General features: G+C 41.1%; 1 protein-coding gene across 2 annotated transcripts; it reads left to right on the top strand.

Moving 5' to 3' along the window:
* Positions 1-6,240: 6,240 nt before the first annotated feature.
* On the top strand, positions 6,241-20,901 carry SFT2D1 (SFT2 domain containing 1). Of its 2 annotated transcripts, none has more exons than XM_042890852.1 (8): positions 6,241-6,346; positions 10,812-10,898; positions 12,484-12,566; positions 15,235-15,316; positions 16,431-16,466; positions 17,152-17,210; positions 18,651-18,680; positions 20,221-20,901. In XM_042890852.1, the coding sequence occupies exons 1-8, from the start codon at positions 6,284-6,286 to the stop codon at positions 20,258-20,260; spliced, it is 480 nt and encodes a 159-aa protein (XP_042746786.1). In that variant the 5' UTR covers positions 6,241-6,283; the 3' UTR covers positions 20,261-20,901. The 2 variants fall into 2 exon arrangements, with proteins under 2 accessions (XP_042746786.1, XP_042746794.1); XM_042890860.1 differs by lacking the exon at positions 6,241-6,346 and adding an exon at positions 11,590-11,666.
* Positions 20,902-21,418: the final 517 nt, after the last annotated feature.

Raw genomic sequence — 21,418 nt, 5'->3', positions numbered from 1 at the left:
TGTAACTGCTTGCCTTAACACTTAATAATTTGCATGAACTTGTTTGTGGAGAGGGAAATTACTTACAGATACATTTACTAGAGTTCATTAAAGAGGGAATAGCATTTACAAGCGTATCTCCTTTCATTTTCCTAGTGTGTAGCAGCCTGCACTGTATCTCGTGTTTCTTTCTACTTTTTTCCTTTTAATCTCTGTAGCCATTTGCTGGGGCAAGGCTTAAGTTTTTCATATTGGAGTTGTACAGGGGTGAATAGCAGGTGCCAGTTCCTCTAGTGCTGAATACTGAAAGACATTGGCATTTGAGCATTTTGAGGATAGGATTTTGGAGCAACCTGAAACAAGCACATTTTAGAGAAACTGGAGGTCTTTGAATTATGAAATCTGAACAACTTAATGGAGATGATAGCTTCCCTTTTTTCACTCAGGTTGTGCTGAATAAAAGTGGGGAACTACTCCAGTTTAACTGATTAACACTAATCTGAAGCTTGTGCTCAGTGTTTGCATTACAGGGCTTGTCTCTACATGTTGTTATTCTGGAACAGCTATTTAGTTTTAATTTCACAGTTTGCCTTAATCCCAGTAGCTTTTCAGCAGTGGGATACCTCCTTGACTAGAAACCTGTTCCACTATGATTCCAAGCCCTTCCCTGAGTCTACTGTTCCTACTTCATGATAGCATTATGAGGAACCACATTAGCCTTTTCTGTCTTGCTGCCACCTCAGTTGCTGCTTTGTTTCACGTGATCAGATGGAAAGGAATTTGTCACTTTTCTGAGTAAGTTCTGCCAGACTGCTGCTAGGGAATGTGGCACCTTTGGGAAGCTGGGTGGGTGGCAGTACCAGTGATGCTCTTGGTCTCTGTCATGCCCTCCTGCCTCCCAGACTGAGGTCGAGATCTCTTGACTCTCTTCTTCCAGAGGAGACTGAGGCTAATTATTTGCTGTAGAATTAAAATAGCTTGTGATTTCTTCTGCTCTTGTGACATTAATTATCCTTGTTCTGGAAGTTTGCTGATTTATAATTCAAATGTGGAGGCCATTTGGTAGCACAGTAATAAATTACAAAAAAAGCAATAACTGTAATTGCAGGGCTGGAAGAGAAGAAATTGCCTGCAAGATTTCTTTAATTAGGGTAGTGACAGCTGCAGTGAATTTGGTTCAACTTCCCACAAATGCCACGTGTTACATATTCATTTCGGTTACTGCTGCTGTATTCAGTACATTCTTTTTTTTCACTTTGCTTCTCTGGTTGCTGTATGAGTGAGTTCTTCCTACTCTGAAAAGAGCAGAAAACATTATTTACTGAGACTACTGCCAATATAGTTCTCCAAGAAAATGCATTCCTAATATAATGTAGTCTCTTATAGCATTGTGGGTTATCATTTGTTTTCCATACAAAGCACAATGGTGACGTCTGAGCAAGGACAGCAGCACAGAGAACTGGGGGGGAAAGGATGAAAGATTCTCAGCCACGTTACAGACTGAGGGAAGATGACAAGGATAGGCAAGTTAACTCTTTGGGGCTGAGAGAGGCTTTGGAGTAGAAGAGTTTAGAAAATGCTGTGCTGGATTAGGACAGAGGAGCCTTCCAACTACTCCAGTGCTTTCCCTTAGCTCTCTCCATGAATGTTGATGCAAAGTGTAAATGTGGTCTAATACATAAGGCATCAAATGTGCTTAATTCACTTATGTGTGTTTCTGGTGTAGACAAGCCAATTTTACACTGGCACGGCTGCATACATGTTGCTGCTTTACATGCCAGTTATAAGAAAGTGAAGGGAGTGAAGAACAGCAGGAATGAAAAGATGAAATAGTGAATAGCAACAGTGATACGTTCACAGGTTGGCTTAGCACAAAGCCATTATGAGTACAACTGTTTCTTTATGGTAAGAGGATGGACTGCCAACAATATAAAGTGGTGATAGCAAAAGATTCATACAGTTACTCTTTTGATGCTCTTTCAGCGCATATCTCACAATACACTTTGGTTCCATGTGCTTTTGGGGAAGAAAAATGCTAACTAGCTAACAATGCATCTGCAGTTCTGCTTTTATGGAACTTGAATATTTCTGCTTTTATCTTAAACAGAGACTAAAAAGTTTATTCTGTTTGAACAAGGCATTGCTCCAAATTTCCCTATGTTTGTAAAATGCAATGAAAGTTGACACCATTTTTTTAGTAAATAAATTGTGAAAGAATTCTTCTCTTCACCCAATCCCTTTCTCCATTTGCCAATCCAGTAGCAGCCAGTGCATGCATTTTGCCCCTGTGGTAACCACTTATAAAAAAAAACAACGTCCATAAGATCAACCCAACAGCAAACAGAGTGCAGAAAGATGGGCTGCCTGGATAGCACACTCTTTAGTGTCATCACCAAGACTCTGTTCCTTCAAGGTCATCACTATATCCTTATCATATGACCTAACCCTGGCTGTGATATCAATATTTTCTTTTCCTACTTTTTCTCCTTCTCTGTCTTCATTCCTTCCCTTTTTAAGAGCAGATTTCAAGTAACTATGGCAACAAGCCTAAGAACTTTTAGCCTATTCATTCTTATGAAATCTGGATTATGTTGTTTGCATAAGTGAAATAGTTACACGGGGATAAGTGCCCTGAACTCGGCGTCGGTGCAGGTAAAAGCAATGCTGATTATAGCAGCACTGGCAAGGGTTTATGTGATCGCTCTTCTTGGCCTGCTGTGAAGAGATATGTATTGGCACAAAGCAAACCGCTTACGATTTTGAAAAACGTGAATACTTTTGAACTAATTTAACTCATACATTATCCGAGGCAGAATCAAGCTGTAACTCGTTTTTGTTGGTTGATATTCAGGACAGTTGGAATAGACTCATATCGTGCTTGTTGTCCTTGGAGTTGCATTAACTGAAGAGATGCCTTGTCAGAGTGGTACTGAGGTAAACGGGACTGGTATCCTCCCTCATCCTTTGTAGGAATGTGTAGGTCGTGTGAAATCTTAAAGCTGTTTCCTGGAAGGACAAGATATTAATCTCCTCTAACCTGTCCCTCTGCAGTCTGCCTGGGTCCAAAATCATGGCTTAAGCACAGAAAGATCTTTAGATTTTAACATGTAGTAATGCTAAGGGAAAAGAGAGATAGTCTCAAACATTCTTCCCTTGCACATTCAGGAAGACCATGTCTCCCTGTCCCTGAGATCCCAAGGCAGTTATTCTGTTTGTTCATGGGGCAGTCTTATGAGGCAGCAATTACAAATATTTTTATTTTTTTGTTTTATTTTTTATTTTATATTTTTGTTAAGGGTCACCTGGAAGCACAGGTGAAACCAACAATGTGATCAGTAATCTAATACTTTGTGTTTTTGTACTGTAACTTGGTAAACATTAGCATCAGCTCTCTGCCAAGTTATTGTTAGGAAGAGGAACAGGTTCAAAGGCTCAAAGATCTGGCAAGGTACCCACTGTTGTATCAGTTAACCAAACCTCTGTGATACCTGACCCAAGCGTATGATGCCACAGAGAAAGATGAACTCACAAGGCTGTTCATTATGTTCTTGCATTGGTTGCATTAGCCATTGTGAGCCAATAAAAGTAATTACCTTTCCCTGGAAAAACTTTCCAGTAGCTTACAAGAACCACATACACACCTGACTACTGTGCCAACCACTTTGGGAAGAAGCTGTTGCTTTTCTGGACCTCAGTTCCCCACATCAGAGGGCTGTGAATGAGTTGAATGTCTGACACTAACAAAGTGATGACTGGATCTGGAAAGGTTTGAGTCACAGCAGAGGCAATTTCCATGAAGCTGTACAAAACCACTGAGTGCATGCTCTACTAGACAGGTCTGTGACTCTGGGAGAAGTGCAGGAAGCAACAGGCAGAAGCAGAGGGTTTCCTGAATGGAGGCACAAAAAAGTAGAAGCATTTTCTAGCTTTTGCTTCATTGCTCCTTGTTTTTGGATCACCATTACCTGTCACTGTTAAAATAGCTGTTTAGGTTAGAAGAACTGCTCCTAAAATGTCCAGTCTCATTGGATTGTAATAATCCAGAAGATTGCCCTAAATTTTAGAGTTTTTTATTTTGTTTTGTTTTGTTCCCTCCCCATTTGGCTGTATTTATTTAAAACTAATAGGGGAAATGAAAATTAAAGCCTTGAAGATAAAAGCTGTGATTTCAACAACCCATGACAACAACTATACTTCGGAGGCAGCACAGGCAATATGCCTCGAATATGAAGGTCATGACCAGGTCATCAGTTGATACTGACAGGATAAGGAATGATGTTAAACTAAGATGGGAGATTTAGGCTAGATATTAGGAAGAAGTTTTTTACTCAGATAGAACAGGTTTTCCAGAGAGGTTGTGGATGCCCCACAGTATACAAGGTATACAAGGCTAGGCTGGAACTGGCTCTGAACAGCCTGGTCCTATGATTGGCAACCCTGCCCATGGCAGGGAGGTTGAAACTATGATGTTGGAGGTCCTTTTCAACTCAGATGATTCCATGATTCTGTGATCTAACGCTTGTTTGAACACCATTGAGCCCTGGATTGCCATAAATCAGAGTTCAGAGGAGAGCATGCTCTTTGCATCATGCCAGATCCCCATACCCAGACTGCCCAGAGAATTTTTGGGAAGACACCACTGGAGACACCTCTGGCCTGCTCCCCACAGCAGCCTACATCAGGAATTCCTGGTATTAGCATTTCAGTGTCCGAGTTGAATTAAAAGGCTCAGCCTTGCTATGAAAAGACAACAAGCTGGAGAAGAGGTGTGTTAGGCTTGTGGCATTAGTCTCAGCTACAGAGAGGTGACATACATCACTGGGGAGCTGTGGCATGAGCAGACCTAAGGTAGAAAACACAAACACAGAGCTGCCACAAGTACTATGGCCTCAGCTAACTGCATGCATTATACCACAGCAATTCAGTCTCCCACAGTTTCTGCACCCTGTCGCACAGCCCTTTCCCTTCCCCAGACAGAGTGGATTAGAGGCTGATGGCATGGTAATGGTAGTGCATCTAAAAATACTCTGGAAGACATCAGCAGGTCACAGGAGCACACTGGACATTCAAAGCAGGTGGCAGTCAGCATGGTCATAGCTCAGGAAAACACTCATTACTGCTTCTGGCTCCCTTCACATGCTGCAATGCATGAAAGGTGCATGGTAGCCTTCCCCTAGCCACACTGGTGGTCCTGCTCCTGTGACTTTCCCTGGCCATGCAAAACTTCCTCAAAGATCACAGTTGAGCAGTCAGCTGAACAGCAACTTGTGTTCACAGGGCTGGGGCTCTGTGGGAAGACTTTGAGGTACTCAAATGCTTGCGCGGTTTTGATTTTAAAGACGAGCCCAAATATTTCAGCTGCGGGGAGTGGGAAGGTGAGAATGAGACTGTCATGCTCTGACATGTTTGTTGTCATGTCATAGCTTCTAGAACCACAAGCCCACAGCATTTTGGTGCCCTGGGGAAATAACAATAGAAGTAAACTGTAGGTAATTTTTACCCAGGGCATGGGTGGTGAGGGGCTAAAGGAACAGCAGCTCATGCTGGGAAGCGCTTACCTACAGAGCTGCCACCAAGCCACGCTCCCATACTGACATCATGGAGCCAGCTGCTGATGAGGAGGTCACCAAAGACCTCCACTCACTGCCTCCTGCTCATGTCCATGGCACTGCACCATGCCTGCCCAGCACCCAGGCATCCAAAAGCCTCACTGAGAGGCCTCTACTTACAAAACACACAGGAGAACAGGTTGCCCAACGAGGCTGTGGATGCCCCATCCCTGGAGGCATTCAAGGCCAGGCTGGATGTGGCTCTGGGCAGCCTGGTCTGCTGGTTGGTGACCCTGCACATAGCAACGGGGTTGCAACTCGTTGATCATTGTGGTCCTTTTCAACACAGGCCATTCTATGATTCTATGTGGACCTGGCTAGGAGCTCTGGGCAATCAGGGAGGGGAAGGGTTGTGCCCTTCTCTAATGTTGTCTCACTCAGGCAGCAGCACAGCTTATCGCATCCTTCTCTCCCGCGCTGCACCACGCACTGCCTGTCGCCCCTTCTTAGGGAAGGGAAAGTGAAATTAACCGAGAAATCCCACTGCTGAGCAAATGTAAATCACTTTTAATGAACATACTGAAATAAGCAGATTCAGAAGCAAGCGGGGAACCCACAAGCACACAAACCCACACCGCCGCCATGCCTCTCCATCCCCTCCTCCTTCATGCTGCGCGCATGCGTCCAGCAGCCGTTCTGTCGGGAGGCGGAGCCCGCCATTTCCGGTAGGGCCGCCGAGCGGTCCCGGCCCCGCCATGGAGAAGCTGCGGCGGGTGCTGAGCGGGCAGGACGACGAGGAGCAGGGGCTGACGGCGCAGGTACCGCCTCGCGGAGACCTCATCGTTTCTCTCCGCCCGCACCAGTGGTGTGGGGCTCTCGCCCGCTTTCTGAGCCGAGCTCCTTCCCTGCCCGAGCGGCGCGGGTCCCGCTGGGCCGTGCCTGCGCCAGCAGCGGGCCGTGGGGCGCCGCTCGGCCCCTGCTGAGTACGCAGCCGTGGGGCGCGGGAAGCCGAGCGGCAGAGGAGTGCGGGCGGGCGGGCGGAGAGGCGTGTTGGGCCCGGCCCTGCTCGGGGAAGGGCTCTGGCGCAGTGCTGGTCTGGGTTTCGTTGATTTTGTTTTCTGTGTCTTGCTTTGGAATTAACGAAGTCTCTCCGTCCTGCATCTACTGACTCTTCTACGAATTTGTGGAAGCGAAAAACGTGTTTTGTAGCCACATAGTTCTCTGTATAGTGCTCTGAAGTTCTTTTTTTACCCCGTCCTCCTGGAGTACTGCTTACTCTTTTTATTTCCTTCCCCTCCTCAGTTATTTCCCTGCTGGGTATAGGCATCTGACGCTTCCGAGATTTCGCTTCAGTCTGAGTGCTACTCGGCTTAAAAAGATCTGGTTACCCATTTATGCAGCCAGCACTGTTTCAGCTGGTGTGTTTGCAGATCCAAGCACCCCACGTCATGAGAGATCTTGGTGCCCTGTGCTGCAGGATGTGGGAGCATGGCAGAAGAAGCTGGAAAGCAAAGAAGCCTCAGCCTGAGCTTTGGTGAACCAGAACAGCTGCAGTATAGTTTGTATCCATGGCACAATATTAGTTTCAGCAGCTCAGTCCTGACGTGCTTCTTTATGTGAAGTTGGTGCTAGTCTGTAAGGTGCATGAGCTTGGCCTCTTTGCCACAGTGAAGTGGTTGAATTGCTGTGTACTCAGCGTGATTCTGAAAGCAGTGCAGCATCCATACCCCTCCATGCCTAAGCTAGCTGCTTCTGTCTGGGATGTTTCATCTTCAGGTTCTGATCTGACAGTTGTCTAAGTACTTACTCCTGTTAGCATCAAGTTCAGTGCTAAGAGAATTATTTAGTCTACTATCCCTAGGCACATTTTGAATGAGACACAAATGGTGACAGAGAATTCTCCTTAATGCTGTGGTGTTTGTTTCAAGGCAGCAATCTGTCCATAAACGGCTGAGTATTTGATAAATAATTTTTAAATAATTAATATTTAATAATATTTACTAATTTGGTATTTCAGGTGTTGTCAGCAGAAACTGAGCTGAGAACTTCATTTGTTAAATGTCAGTAAAACCGTTCTGTGTTTTAGATGACCTTTCTGGAGCTGAGGCATGCATTTGATTAAACACAATGACCATCTCTTAAGAGGAGTTGATAGTTGTGTAATAGCAATCACATGGTTTATGTTCATGGATGTCCCTGTGTTCTGCTCATTCCAGATCTTTGCAGAACGATAACCACAAGGTCGGCAGTAATTCCTGTTAAAGGAAGTCGAAGTAAAGTACATAGTGAGACAATTGTGTGGTGATTCAATGAAATTCTTTGTGTGCTTTCTAAACTCTTCAGATAACCAACTGTTGTCTTGCTGCAGTTTGATCAACAATTCTTGGGGAAAAAAAAATTGGGGGGAGTTGCAAAATAAACAAAAAAAAAAACAAAAAAAAAAAAAACAAAAAAACCAACCTGTAATAAATTGTAACTATACAGGTGTAATGATGATTTCAGTGCAGTCTTGTGCCATTTAGTTTTCCAACACAAAAATCATATTAAAAAGGTGTTCTTGACACACTGGCTTGTTTTCTGGCTCCTTGTAATTTCCCATTGGTTTTCAGTTGACAGCTGCTTAAAGCATTCAACAGAATTTTAGCATGGAGGAACAGACTGGATATTTCTTATTTTGCTCTGAGGATTTGATAGAAATACATAGAAGGAAAGATGAAAACATATCTCAGTACACAAAAATTTTGAAACAAGCTAAAGAATTCAGTTTTGCAAAAACATCTGTTTGGAACTGTGTTTTCTTAATTAGGGGCATATTGGTAGCTTTCTTAACAAGGAAAGATGGGGTTTTGAACTTCTAGAATCTTTCTTTAGATCAGTAGAAAAAGGTACTATTATATTTTTCTTTGCCCTTATGTAAGACCAGTGAGTAAGATCAGCAGTGTATGCGGGGAGCTTAAGCAGGTGAGCAAAGCTTCAATAAATGCTTTTGATCAAAGGCAGCCTTGGAGGTTATCATTCACATGGTTTATTGGGTGTCTGTAATGAGTATCTGGTCACTGCAGACACTGCTTTCCGTTGTCAGCAGCTTGTGTAGTGTGCTGCTGCAAGACAATTCCCTATGGTTCAGGAAGTCTGTGTTCTGGATTTCTGTTTCCACCTTGGGTTTCCTTTGGTTGTTTCTTTGAGATATATATATAATTTTTTGGAGTGACCTTTGCATAAAAATCTTTGCTTCTTGCTCGAGAGTTTTGCCTTAAAGATCAGCTGTAGCAAATGAGGGTTTCTACCTGTTGGTTTCTGGTTGTATTTTGTCTTGGTTTTTTTTTTTTTTTTTTTGTTTGTTTTTCTTGTTCAGAAATAAACTGAAGAGCAGTATAGCAAACTGAATATGTTTTACAGAAACTCCCTTACTCTTCGCTTCACAGTTCTCCTTAGGAATTTCTTCCCAGGTATAAAATTTGCATAGAAATTTTGTCTTATTTTGTCAGTAACAGCTTCTGCTGAGGCAAGTATTTTAGAGAGTAGTGCCAACTCTTTTTATCTGAAATCCATGATTACCTGTACACTTAGGTCTGACTTGTTTCTTTTTTTTTTTTTTTTTTTCCCCAAAGTCCTAATCTTACCTTCAGTAGTTAATTTCTGATCAGGAATGAAAAGAACTGTTTCTGCTTGTAGTGCAGGTGTGATTAGTTGTATAAATGTGACTTGAAAACACGCTGCCTGTTTTAAATGTGTACCTTCACTTGTATGCTGCCAGCTCTTCCTGCCCCTCTCACCTTTGTAAGCATTCAGGAATACAATTGTCAAAAATGGTTTCAAATACTAAACCATCTTTTAGTCACTGTTTTTGTCTTTCTTTAATGCATACATAAGGATAAAAAGGTGGACCTAACAAGGTAAGCTGCATCTTCTGACCTTTGGGAAGTTCTGTCTTAACTACTGAGCACAGAGAAGAAGCAAAATGGAGAGCTATACTGTGTTCCAGCAGAGTCTGTTCAGTCAGTATGCAAACTTAAAAGCTGTATTTTCATTATTGTGATCTTCCTTGTAAAGCAAACATTCGAAATATTTAACTTGATTAAATGAGGTTATGAGTAGAAAGTAGTCCGAACTGTTCTCTGTTGACACATGTTCAGGGACTGATTCATTACAGTGTGAGCATGTATGTGCTTCCTTTTGATTCAGTTAAGTGTGAATCCTTTATTTGTAGAGATGGGAAATCCTTTTAAGTAGTAACCAAATAGCATTCTGAAAAGATTCTGAAGAGTGGGAGAAATGTCTCAGTCATGGTCTGAGGAAGCCCAAAGTGTTGGTTGTTGTTTTCTTAGAACGTTTGATTGAAAATATCTGCAGAACAGATGACAAGAAACAAGTGGGCAAGTTTGCTTGTGTCACTTGAACAAACAGGAAAGTTAGATTTATAGCCATCTTATGTAAGCTGATGTACCAATTTGTTTAATAAACCAATTTAGCACAGAGAGCATGCTTAACTTTAATGACCTGGCACAGTGTGGATGGATGAGTGAGCTGAGTAGGCCTTAACAAGATAGCACTGCTGAAGGGGGCTGTTCTGCCAGCTCTGTGGTTTTCCCTCTTTCCCCATATCAGGAAGCCTTGCTGTTCTCACATCTTGCTGAGCTGGTTTGGCTTATTGCTCTTGCACAGACTAAGTCAGAAAATAAAAGGAGTGCTATTTCTCTTCCCGCTTAACAAGTTGTGTTGGCTGGTTCAGCTCTTCGGGTATTGAAATCACTCTGGAGAAACAGGAAGCAAAATCATCCCTTCCAGCAATTCACTTTCTGGTGAGACAAGCTGGTTTAGTATGTTTACACCTTCACCCTGTAGGGAACAGTAACCAAGGAGGAATTGGGATGCTTGCAAAGGATCATTGCTTTCATAATGGATTCCACCTAGCAGCAGAGAAGAGTGGTATCATCGTAGGAGGATTCAGCGCTGAACAAATAGTTCTGTTTTGCTTTGATACAATCATGAGAATTTTCAGTTAGTTACCTGGGGAAAGGAAGGTCTCTGAAAATGGAGAAGTGCTGCTTGCAAGGATATATCTTCATAGGTTCTGTTATTTTTGTGTGTTTCCAAACTGTAAACATAGTTTTTAAGCTGGGAAATAATGTGCAAGCATCTGTGTTTAAACGAGGTAAAATAATTGGTTTGGGCTCATGTATTTTTTTGAAATTAAATACTTTACTAGTACTGAAAAAATGTCCTTAAGACTGTTCAAAGCTGTTTTTGTAATATCCATTGTTTTCTTCTTTTCCTATTAAGGTTCTTGATGCCTCAACACTTAGCTTTGGTACACGAGTCAAGTGGTTTGCCATATGTTTCATTGCTGGCGTTGCATGTTCTATTCTTGTAAGTAACAGTTTTTTACTCTACACTTTATTAAATGTTCTAGGGTAGAACAACAATCATATTAATACATAGTATGTGATAGTATTTACTTGATCCTGAATCCTAAATTTTATATTCATAACTCTAAAGGACTGTAAAATGTGTAAGTAGCACGTAGGGGCTGCTGATCTGTAAATTGTATTTCTGGCCATTTTTCTTAGAGTCACAGCAAAGAACGTTTTTATTGTAGGGTAATAAAATCTCTTACGAAGAGGCATGAACACAGACAAAATACACTGTGTTTCTTACGTAGATGTGTATGGTGTGCTAAAAGGAGGTTTTTGCTGTTTAATTTATACCCATTTTATTTTTATATGTGTACTCTTTTCATGAAAGGGAAAAAGAAGGGGAAGCTTGAGAGGTTTTTAAAGGCTGAAGAAACCACAGGCGTAGCTCGTCAGACCTACAGTTCAGTAGATGATGACTGTGTAATATGCTTCAAGCTTTGGTTAATCCCAAAGTATTTAGGCACGTGGATCCTTGTAGGTAATTCCTGCAGGTTCCCTTCTGACTGAACCATTCTACTCTTTCATTTACTATAAAAAGATATTTAAAATTGAGGAGACTTGGTAATTAGAGAAGAAAACAGCTGTTGTGAAGGAGCAGCATGTTGTGGCATTTAGCTGTGGTGACTTGCTGGATTCTCCTGCAGGTGCAAAATCTGCCAGCTGGGTGTTGAGGCTAGTCCTGGGAGCTCAGGGTCAGGTTGGAAGCCCCCTCTCTTTAGGGGTAAGAACTGGTTGGTTGACTGCTCCCTGTGTTTTCCTCACAAGAAATATTTAACTAACATGCTCACATGTGCCATTTTTGTGCTTCAATATCTACTTCTGCACAGGCTAACATTCTTTTTGATGCTGTGTTGTTTTTTTTTTTTTTAAAGTGCTTAATCTTTGTGCTTTTTCTGTATCACGTGGTGTGAAACTGTGAAACCACAGATCAAAGGCCTTAAGGTTTTGCTGAAGCTTCTCCTCTGGATATCTTGCTAAATAAAGAAGGGTCAAGACTTGAGTAGTGTGTTTATGGACCTCGACATCTTAATTAGTTTGGAGGTGGCTCCCTAGCTGACCTTTGCCAGGTGGAGCTGAGTGCTGGTCCTCACCCCTTCTCTCAGTTCTCAGACCTTTGCTGCAATGCTAAGGAGGCCCTGAAAGAAACACTGAAGCCATCCCATGCAGGCGTGTATCTGACCTCCTTGATTTCATGTGTATGCAGCCTGGTAAATACGTTATGTCCTACATTTGTTGGGCTTCGTGACAAAGCTGCAAGCGTCGTAAAGAGGATGTAAAAGGTATAAATGAATTTTAGGTACACTATAAATAAACGTAGCCTAGTTGTAAAATTGTTGCAAAGGGATTGAGTCAATGCATTATTTTGCCAGTAGGTGGCAACGGAGGCACGCCGGGTATTGTCAGCAGGACTGAGCATCGTCCTGTGCCAATGTGTGTTAAATGGAATTCTTGTAATCTCTGAAAATCTTGAAGATTTTATTGTCTATAATTAACAAATTGAATTAATTAATTACAAACATACACTTTTTTTTTTAAAGGGAACAGCATTGTTATGGCTCCCAAAGGGAATCAAACTTTTTGCAGTGTTTTACACCCTGGGAAACATTGCTGCATTGGCCAGGTATGATTTCTTGATTATTATTATTAGGAAAACATTATCTTTTTCATCTACATTTCCATTTCCTTTTACTGTACAATGATATGTATTTAATGTATGTACACAACATTGTTTTCACACTGGAATATTAATAAAAATCTTAGTTCTGAAATTACTGTAAGCAGAGAATATCAGTTATCCCTTTTTTCTTGTTTAGTGAAATGTCTTACATGATTGCTTTGTGGATTAGTGTCAGTAATGAGTCAGTTAAAGTATTCTGTTTGTTGGTGTCTTCCTCCTATCTTGGCATAGTTAAAGCAGAGTCATGGGACTTAGAGTGAGTGGATGCTGGTCTTACTTTCATGGACTCTGTGGCTGTCGTGTAACTGCTGAGTCAAAGCATTGTTAAGTTGAACGTGGCAATGTGACACTAACATTAGAGTAGTGTGGTGTGCTGCTTCTCAACTAACTTGCTGGAGGATGAAGTTATTTATACTGGAGTTGTCCCTATGTAATTACCTCACCTTATATTAAAACAAGACCAAATTACTACTACTAGGGTAGGCAAAACTATCTTCCCATTTTTCTCCCTTACTTTTGTTGTTTGCTATTTTTTTAACTGTACCCTGGATGTGTTTCCACTGCTTCAGATAAAATTAGCATTTTAGAAAATCTGTACTAATCAAGTCTTAATTCTCTGTGAACTAAGAGGAAAGCTGCTACAGGTTGGTATTTGTTTTCAGCATTTCCCTAAAATAACCTGAGCTGCAGCTAAAATAGGAAGAAGTCCTCTACCCGTTCAGTAATTCTGTTTGATGTAAACAGCAGGCAGCTGTGCTCTAAGTACAGTAGGAATTGGAAATGAAACCCTAACTTGACAAGATTTAAACTTTTTCAGGTTGATTTGCATCTCTGGATTAAAAAAATAATAATAAAAAATGAAGCTACCAGCATAAGTAAAAATAGTCCTTTCTGGTCTGTTTTAGTGTATTATCTGTCAGTATATATGGAAGTAATAGCATGTATTTGATCTTTTCCTGGACTGATGAGTAGATTTCCTATAGAATGTGTTGTGTGGAAGAAGTAACTTATGTAAGGGGAAGACCTTGGGATTTTTTTTTTCCCAGCCTTCCTGTCACCCTGTGGATTCTCTTACCTTTCTGGAGGTGTTCTTGTGATACCTGTCCTTCAGTGCTTAAATCTTAATTGTAGGGCCAAGAGAAGATATTCTGAGAAGTTAGTTTGGAATGAAGGGAATTAGATATACTTATTCCCATTGAATTGACAATTATTACTTTGTTGGGTTTTTTTTTTTTTTTCATTTAACGTGGGCTTTTGGGAATGAGCTCACCAATTGCTCCACTTCATATATATACATATATTTACAAATATAAATAAGTATTACCTAGAAAGGGGAGTTAAACACAGGTGTCTTTTTCCTTAGTAAAACATTCAGACCACTACCTACCTATAAGGATCCTTTTTCTAGTTAAGCATTTTCTACGAAGTGGAGTGGCTTCAACAGGAGAGAAGGGAGAGACTCATATTGATATGTATAGCCAGATTATTATTCCTGTAATTGTGAATTATTGGTTCACATCACATTTCTTTGGATGAACAGGTAAAGCTGAGAGCTGATGGTAGATTTCATAGAATCATGGAATGGTTTGGGTTGGAATTGACCCTTAAGATCACCTAGTTCCAGCCCCCTGCTAGAGGCAGGGATGCCTCCCTCTAGACCAGAGTATTCAAAGTGCCATCCAGCCTGGCTTTGAATGCTTGCAGGGAGGGGGCATCCACAGTCTCTCTGGGCAACCCGTTCCAGTGTCTCACCACCCTCACAGTTAACAATTTTTTCCTCTTAGTTAGTTTAAACTTTACTCCCTTACAGTTTAAAGTCATTTCCCCTCATCCTGTCGCTACCTGCCTTTATAAAAAGTCCCTTCCCAGCTTTCCTGTAGGCCTCCTTTAGGTGAAAGGGCAGCTGTAAGGTCCTCTAGAGCCTTCTCTTCTTTGGCTTGAAAAGCCCCATCTCTCTCTGTCCTCGTAGGAGAGGTGCTCCAGCCCTCTGATCATCTTTGTGGCCCTCTTCTGGACCCACGCCAACAACTTCATGTCCTTCCTATCCTGAGGGCCCCAGAACTCAACACATTTCATTTTCTCTTCAAGTTCAGAAAAGAAAGTTGGAGATTCAATGCAAACTATTGAATTTTTTTCTTCCTTTTATATTTTTGCTTGCTGTGGTTAAGCAAAAAACTGTAGAGCTTTTCTGTAATCCTGAATGTAGGTATTTGCATGCTGCCTGGGTGATAAGGTTGGTTTTTAAAACAGGAGTTTTCTGCAGAAGTTTGGTCTTTGAATTCTGTGCATACTTTTGGCAAGTCTGTTCTTAAACAGTCTCAAAATCAGCTTCAAATTGACAACCCTCTGCTAGGTGTGGTAATGAGTGTGGAAAGAATTTCATAGCTAAGGGTGATTCAATATGTGAGTTTTTTCCAGAGCTGGTGAGTTCATGGGACTGCTTCACCTTTCATCCTAGCAGGTTTCTGTTGGTAAACACTGAAATGCCTTTCATAGCTTTGTAGTCATCTGACTGTTGGAAAACTAATTAATTACCTGCTGTCTTTTGCGAAGATTTATTTGACTGTGTCTTACCATTTGTTTTTGTTTTTCTCTTTTCCCCTCACATCAGTACATGTTTCCTCATGGGGCCTCTGAAGCAACTGAAGACGATGTTTGAGCCCAAGAGATTAGTTGCTACACTTGTAATGCTGGTAAATATACTTCTTTCTCCTATATGTTCTTTTTCCTAAAAAGGTTTTGAGGCTATGTGAAAGGGGGGATATTCCTGAATCCACACCTTGTTTGTACTGAATAACTATAGTCAAGCTGAGTCAGTGATCACCAAGGCTACCTGGGAAGTTGTTTGTTGGCTGCAACTCTCTATATAGCTCAGTGGTTCAAGCTTTCAAAGGTGGAAAAAATGTGTTCTGTCAAAGTCAAGAAAACCACCTATTCATCCTCAAGGTCCTCCTTTAGCTCTTTGACTTCCATTAAGCAGAATTTCCTCTTCCAGGAGGATGGGGAAAAACAAGACCCAGCCCCTAGGGTAAGGATAGCATAAGTAGTATTTTTCCTTAAAACCTTGAAAGATTGCACATATAATTTTAAGTACAGATCCCCAGCTGTAAAAGAGTTTTAAAAAAAAAAAAAAAAGCTGCAAAATTAGCTTCAATAAATCTTCAGGTTTTTCACTCTGTATGAGGCAGCTGCTCCCTGTTGGCCTCTTCTTCATTGCTGTCACAACATTAAAAAGAAAAAAAAAAAAAAGGGGGGGGGGGAAGGGGGAGAGGAAGAGCTGGGGCACAGAAGGAGCAGAGCCTGTATTTCCCAAATGCAGGAATGGGTATTTAGGAATGGATTGCTTGTTGTAATGCACACACCTGTCTTGTCAGATGTTGATACTGTGAATACTGGATTGAGAGCAATACTGTGTGCTGAATTAGTAGAACAATTCCCACTCTCCTTGGTTGCTTTCAAGCAAGCTTTATCATTTAATGCCACCACTCAATATTCCTGACACATATGAGTACACTGACCTGGTCATATTTCTTTCAACTCCTGAAGGCAGTTTCTGCCTCCCTTTCTTCCGAGGTGGTCCCACACTTTTGGCCTTGGAGCACATCATACTGTGCTTTGGAAAACACTGGTTTTTGTGAAGTTCAGTGTATAGTTGCTGTGTGACAGCCTTTGGCTCTACTTCTTTCATGGATCAATTCTTGAAAATACTGATTATCTACTGGAAACACTGAGGCAGTTTTGTATGTGCTTTGTTGTGTATTAAAATGTTAATTCTTTTTTTTTTTTTTTTTTTTTGTCTCCCCCAAGCTCTTTCTAGTTTTGACTCTGTGTGCTGTTTTCTGGGTAAGTGAGAAGACTTTGTTCCCCTAAATAGCAATGTAACTCATTTTATTGATTGCTTTAAAATTTGGGTTGGTTGTAGAAGAAAGATAAGTTTGTATGTGGTGAGTTCCTAACTGCAGTTTAGTTTGGGTGGAGTGTTCAATCTGTTGGCTACAAATACAGCCTTCCACCTGCATGTGATGTAGATGAGAACACACGAACCAGAACACTAGTGTGTCTGAAAATATATTTGATCTATTTCTGTCAAAAAATAGGTTGTGGTCTTTAGAAACAGCTTCAGACCATTCAACTAATTAGGATAAACAAAGGCAGAGAGATGGAACAGATAGACACCTTTGAGTGTCCAGAGCATTTTGAAAACACTGTTATGTATGGCATAGAATTAGATGTGTAGCTGAAATGAACTCCAAATTGGCAGGCATATAGTGTGAGTGGAAACTGAAGTGTTGAAATGTTACCACTCTGCTAGGTGTTTTCAATGCCAGAGAAGGTTATCATTGCACTGTGCTAATGGAGCGATAGATAAATGAAAGCAGAATTGGAATGGAAAGAAAATAATTAAGAAGAGGAAATAAAAATTTCATCACTTAACTTCATTTTTGGCTGCCAGTCTATTGCACTTATTCACGATATGCACCCATGTGAAAGAAATAACTTTTGCAATATTTGTGTTGTTTTGACTTAGTGGAACAAGAAAGGCTTGGCACTGATATTCTGCATATTGCAGTTCTTGGCGATGACCTGGTAAGTTTCACTGTGATTTCTTCTCTTGTTCCCCTACACCTGCACATTTATAGCCCTGTGTGTATACAGATAGGTAGATATGTGTATGTGTACCCTTCCTGTAGTGTGCCCAGATGCTGGCCTCAATCATGTGTTTTCCTAAGCTAGATTATGTCAGCTCAGCAAAATCTATATGCAGTCATCTGCAAAAATAGTAATTTTAAATACATTCTGCAATGTGTGGACTTTTTCCATAATGCTTAAAAAAAAAAAAAAAAGTGTATGCCAAAGCAAATTCTTATGCCTTTTCTCTGCTGTGAAAGTGACTGTATTTTCATACATCCTGATTCTGATGACTCGCTCCCTCTTTTGAGTTCTGAGTCTTAATCACTGAAGTGGAAAAAAAATCTAAATCACATTCTTATACTCTGTCCACAATAGTTTTTATTGGGTGGTTGTGAGAGGGTCAGTCTGGTGCAGCAGAACTCTATTGACTGGCCAGATACAGTCATAGGGCTGGGCCTGGGGATGTGCAGGCACAGTTAGGTGAAGGCCTGCAAGCCTGGCACAAGGTTTAGAAGCAACTTCTTTCTCCATGGAGATGCAGCTGAACTTAAATTGATTTCCTTGTCCTTGGTGAATTACTTGGTACTAAAACATCACTGATCCAAAGTGACCCACAGTTCTTGTTTGAACTTGCCCTGAATAAGTAGCATTGTGAACTGAACTTTAATCTGAGGAGCAATAACCATTTGTGCAGGATAGGGACTGTGTGGTGTTGTGCTGGACCCAGATGAACGCTTGGCAACAGGCAGAGGAAAGACTGCTGACTGAAACTGTATTCTACCTGTTTGCAGCAGACGGTTTGTCGTTTGTCAGGCATCTCAGAACTTGGTCAGCATGAGGATGAGGACAAAGCATAGCCTGTAGGGTTGTGAGAAGCAAGTTTCAGAAGATGATAGAGAGCCAGCTGTTTGAATGTCATAACCACAGTGTTATTCTTACAATTATTCTTACAGCATGCATCTAATAGCTACACGAATGCTATTAAATCTGTATTTTTGTAGTACTGTATCTTCTCTTTTCAACTTGGAAAAAAAAAATATGGTCTCTGTTGTCTTGAAGGGTATAATTTTCCCAGAAACATATATTCCTTTTGAATCTGAAGATGACAGTAAATCTACAGACTTGTTGTTTTTAAAGTTGAGTTTATGTGCAAGGAAAGTTATAAATTATGTGAGAAATGAAGTTAAAACTAAACCAGGAAGTCCTTGGCAGTACACTGAATTCTTGTCCAGTTCTGTTTTCCTTTTTACAAGGAAGCATTAAATTCAGCAGGTGATGTTAACAAGTTGCAGTAGAACAGATTGCTTTTATTAATGCTGGTCTAAAGTAAAGCAATGGGGCTCTTAGAAAGACAAGAAAACTCTGAAAAATGTTTTTTTTTCCTTTATTTTTCAGGTATAGTTTGTCATATATTCCTTATGCAAGGTGAGTGCATGATTCCATCTTAATGGAAAGCTGGTAATGTTTGTTTGGTAATGTTTGAGAGAGAAGAGTCTTTTAATTCAGTATGTGGACACACAGCATCCTTTTTTTTCTAATTTTTAGGAAATGATACAGGTGAGCTCAGAGTAACACTTGATGTGAGCTTTAAATACAAATGCATAGTAATTTTCTGTTAAATTTCATTTTAATTTTCATCCTGAAAATATTTTTATTTTCTCCACTTATTTAAAAACGCATTGGTGCTGTAGTCACTTTTCCAGCTCTTAAATTAAAGCTAGCTGGTGGATCTGCGCCCTTAGGTAAAGGCAAGCAAGCAGAACTTCAGCCACTAACTCTGCTTCTGAATTTCTCCATCATTTTAGGAGAGGAAAAAAGAAATTCTTGGTGTTTATTTTCATTTACTTTTTGGCAAGCTTCTCTCTTTTGTGTGTGAAATGGGAACACAAGCTAGCCAAATGCACAGTGAAACCACATGCAATTAAACACAATAAAGAATGGTTTTTTTTCTATTCTGTTTCATTTAAAATGCAGTGTGGTATTTTGGCAGTGCTTTTTCCAAAGAGTAAGGTGCTTCTAAATTTGTGTGTATTATTAATTAGGTTTTCTGTCATGAAAATGGGGAGGAAATAAAACGGCAATTACTATCTATCCCTCTTATCTTCTCAACCTATAGCATTTCTGCAGCTTTGCAGGAAAGTCTGTCATATAGACTTCTTTTTAAAGCTTGAGTTTTTCACACAGAGAGTGGTGATACACCAGAACAGGTTGCCCAAGGAGGCTGTGGATGCCCCATCCCTGGAAGCATTCAAGGCCAGGCTGGATGTGGCTCTGGGCAGCCTGGTCTGCTGGTTGGCGACCCTGCACATAGCAGGAGGCATTGAAAAAAAAAAAACTAGATGATCATTGTGGTCCTTTTCAACCCAGGCCATTCTGTGATTTGGTCTGGGGAGAATTGAGCCACATGCATTTTTAAAGACAGTTCATGTATTTGACACAATTGCAATGGGTGAAATACTTTAACTGATGTTTCACATTGTGGGTTTACTCTTCTGACATCCCAAGCTTCACCAGCCAAAATGAATGGTTTGAATTCTTGTAGTTCCTGTGGCATATGACAGTCCGAATAGGGCCATCTGCTGCTATCTCAGGAGTGGCTCAGATTCACTTCATTTGGGCTGTGGTGGCTGCTTGGGTCTGACTGTGCCCTGTAGCTCTGCCCTGCTGACCAGTCGCTGTGAAACAGCCCTGAGCCTTGGTTAAGCCACAAAGTGCTGCACGGCAGTTTGTAACACTGTATGCAGTGCAGGAGTGGTGAGGGCAGAGCCGAGCCCAGAGTGGGTGTGAGCCTTTGCTCCTGCTGGTGATGGATGGGTACCAACATCCTATGTCAGTTCAGAGCTTGCGTTTAGTTAATGATTATTGTTTTAAGTTTTTGGAGTGTTTTTCATTTTCGGTACGTTGTGGTTGATGTCTGTAAATGAACCCAAAAATCCCTTACCTGGCTTTTTTTCTCTCTTCAAAGGGATGCTGTGATAAAATGCTTCACGTCCTGTCTGGAATAAATTGCAAACAAGGACCGCCATGTACTTTAAAGCAACTCTTCTGTGAGCTTCCCTTGGAAAGCCTTACTTTTCCACTCTGTGATTCCCAGTAGTAGTTTAGTATTTTCCTCCCCTTTTGCCTTTGGGGGGGTTAAGTAACTTTTACTAGAAGCAGTTTTCAAACTACATGGGATGAACTTTTCACCCTGAAACCTCCAGGCTTTTTAACCAAAAGACCAAAGTATGTTTAAACACTTTGCAAAGAGCAGTTTTAAAACTGCCCTGCATGCAGTAACGCAGCTCGTTCCCCAGTGCAGGTGGGCTGCTGCAGTGCAGGCTGGGCAGTGTGCATCGGGTTTGCTTTTACAGTTCTGTCTGAAACCTGCAGCTCTGCTTCTGTTTGCGCCGTGTTCGTTGTGTGCTTTTCCAAAGGCAGAGTTTTATGAGCATTATAAGGATGTGGTAAGGTAACTGCTGCTTTGAAATTCCTCTACTTGTGTTTTATGGAGAAGGCTTAATGACAATACGTGGAAGTCCTGTGAAAAGCGCATTGATTTTTATTAAAACTATATTTTCAACTTTTGTTTTTTACTTTTAAACATAAAAACTATTTACTAAACAAACTTGTGGATAATGTCTAAATAAATAAGTTGTGAAAGAAATTCCTTTGAAAGGTGCTTGTGCTTTTTTTTCTTACTGAGGAATCGGCTATAGAGAGCTGAGTGCTTTAAGGATTGTTCTTCAATGAAGTATGAAAATATATGGGGGGGGGGGGATGTTTATGACTGTATCCAAATATAGTTACACTTGCAGGAGTGCTTCCTGCTGCTGTCTGGGTAAACTTCTCATTCTTACTTAAATTCCACAAATGAAAGAAAGAAGGAATGTGAGAAGATGTGAGCTGCAGTGCTAGGATGGGGGGAAAGCCACATAGCATTGAGGGTTCTGGCTCAGCAGCCACCTTGCTGTGCGTTCCTGTTAAATCTCAGCATCTGTTGCACAAGTTAACATGTGGGGAAGCTGTGCAAGAGGTGGCTGCATGAGCTTGCAGTTAAATTGCCCATCAAACTGCCCCATAACTTGTTGGTGACAATAAAGTGTGAGTGAGGCAAGATAACTTCTATGTTGTGCTGAAGGGGCAGGGAGCCTGCAGCCTGCTCCAGGAGTTGGGCCTCTTTG

The sequence above is a fragment of the Lagopus leucura genome, unplaced genomic scaffold (genome assembly GCF_019238085.1).
Source record: "Lagopus leucura isolate 7727_CA_CO unplaced genomic scaffold, USGS_WTPT01 Super-Scaffold_73, whole genome shotgun sequence".
In the NCBI taxonomy this organism is placed as follows: Eukaryota; Metazoa; Chordata; class Aves; order Galliformes; family Phasianidae; genus Lagopus; species Lagopus leucura.
The sequence above is the reverse complement of the archived record's forward strand: the minus strand, read 5'-3'. Positions and strand labels throughout refer to the sequence as shown.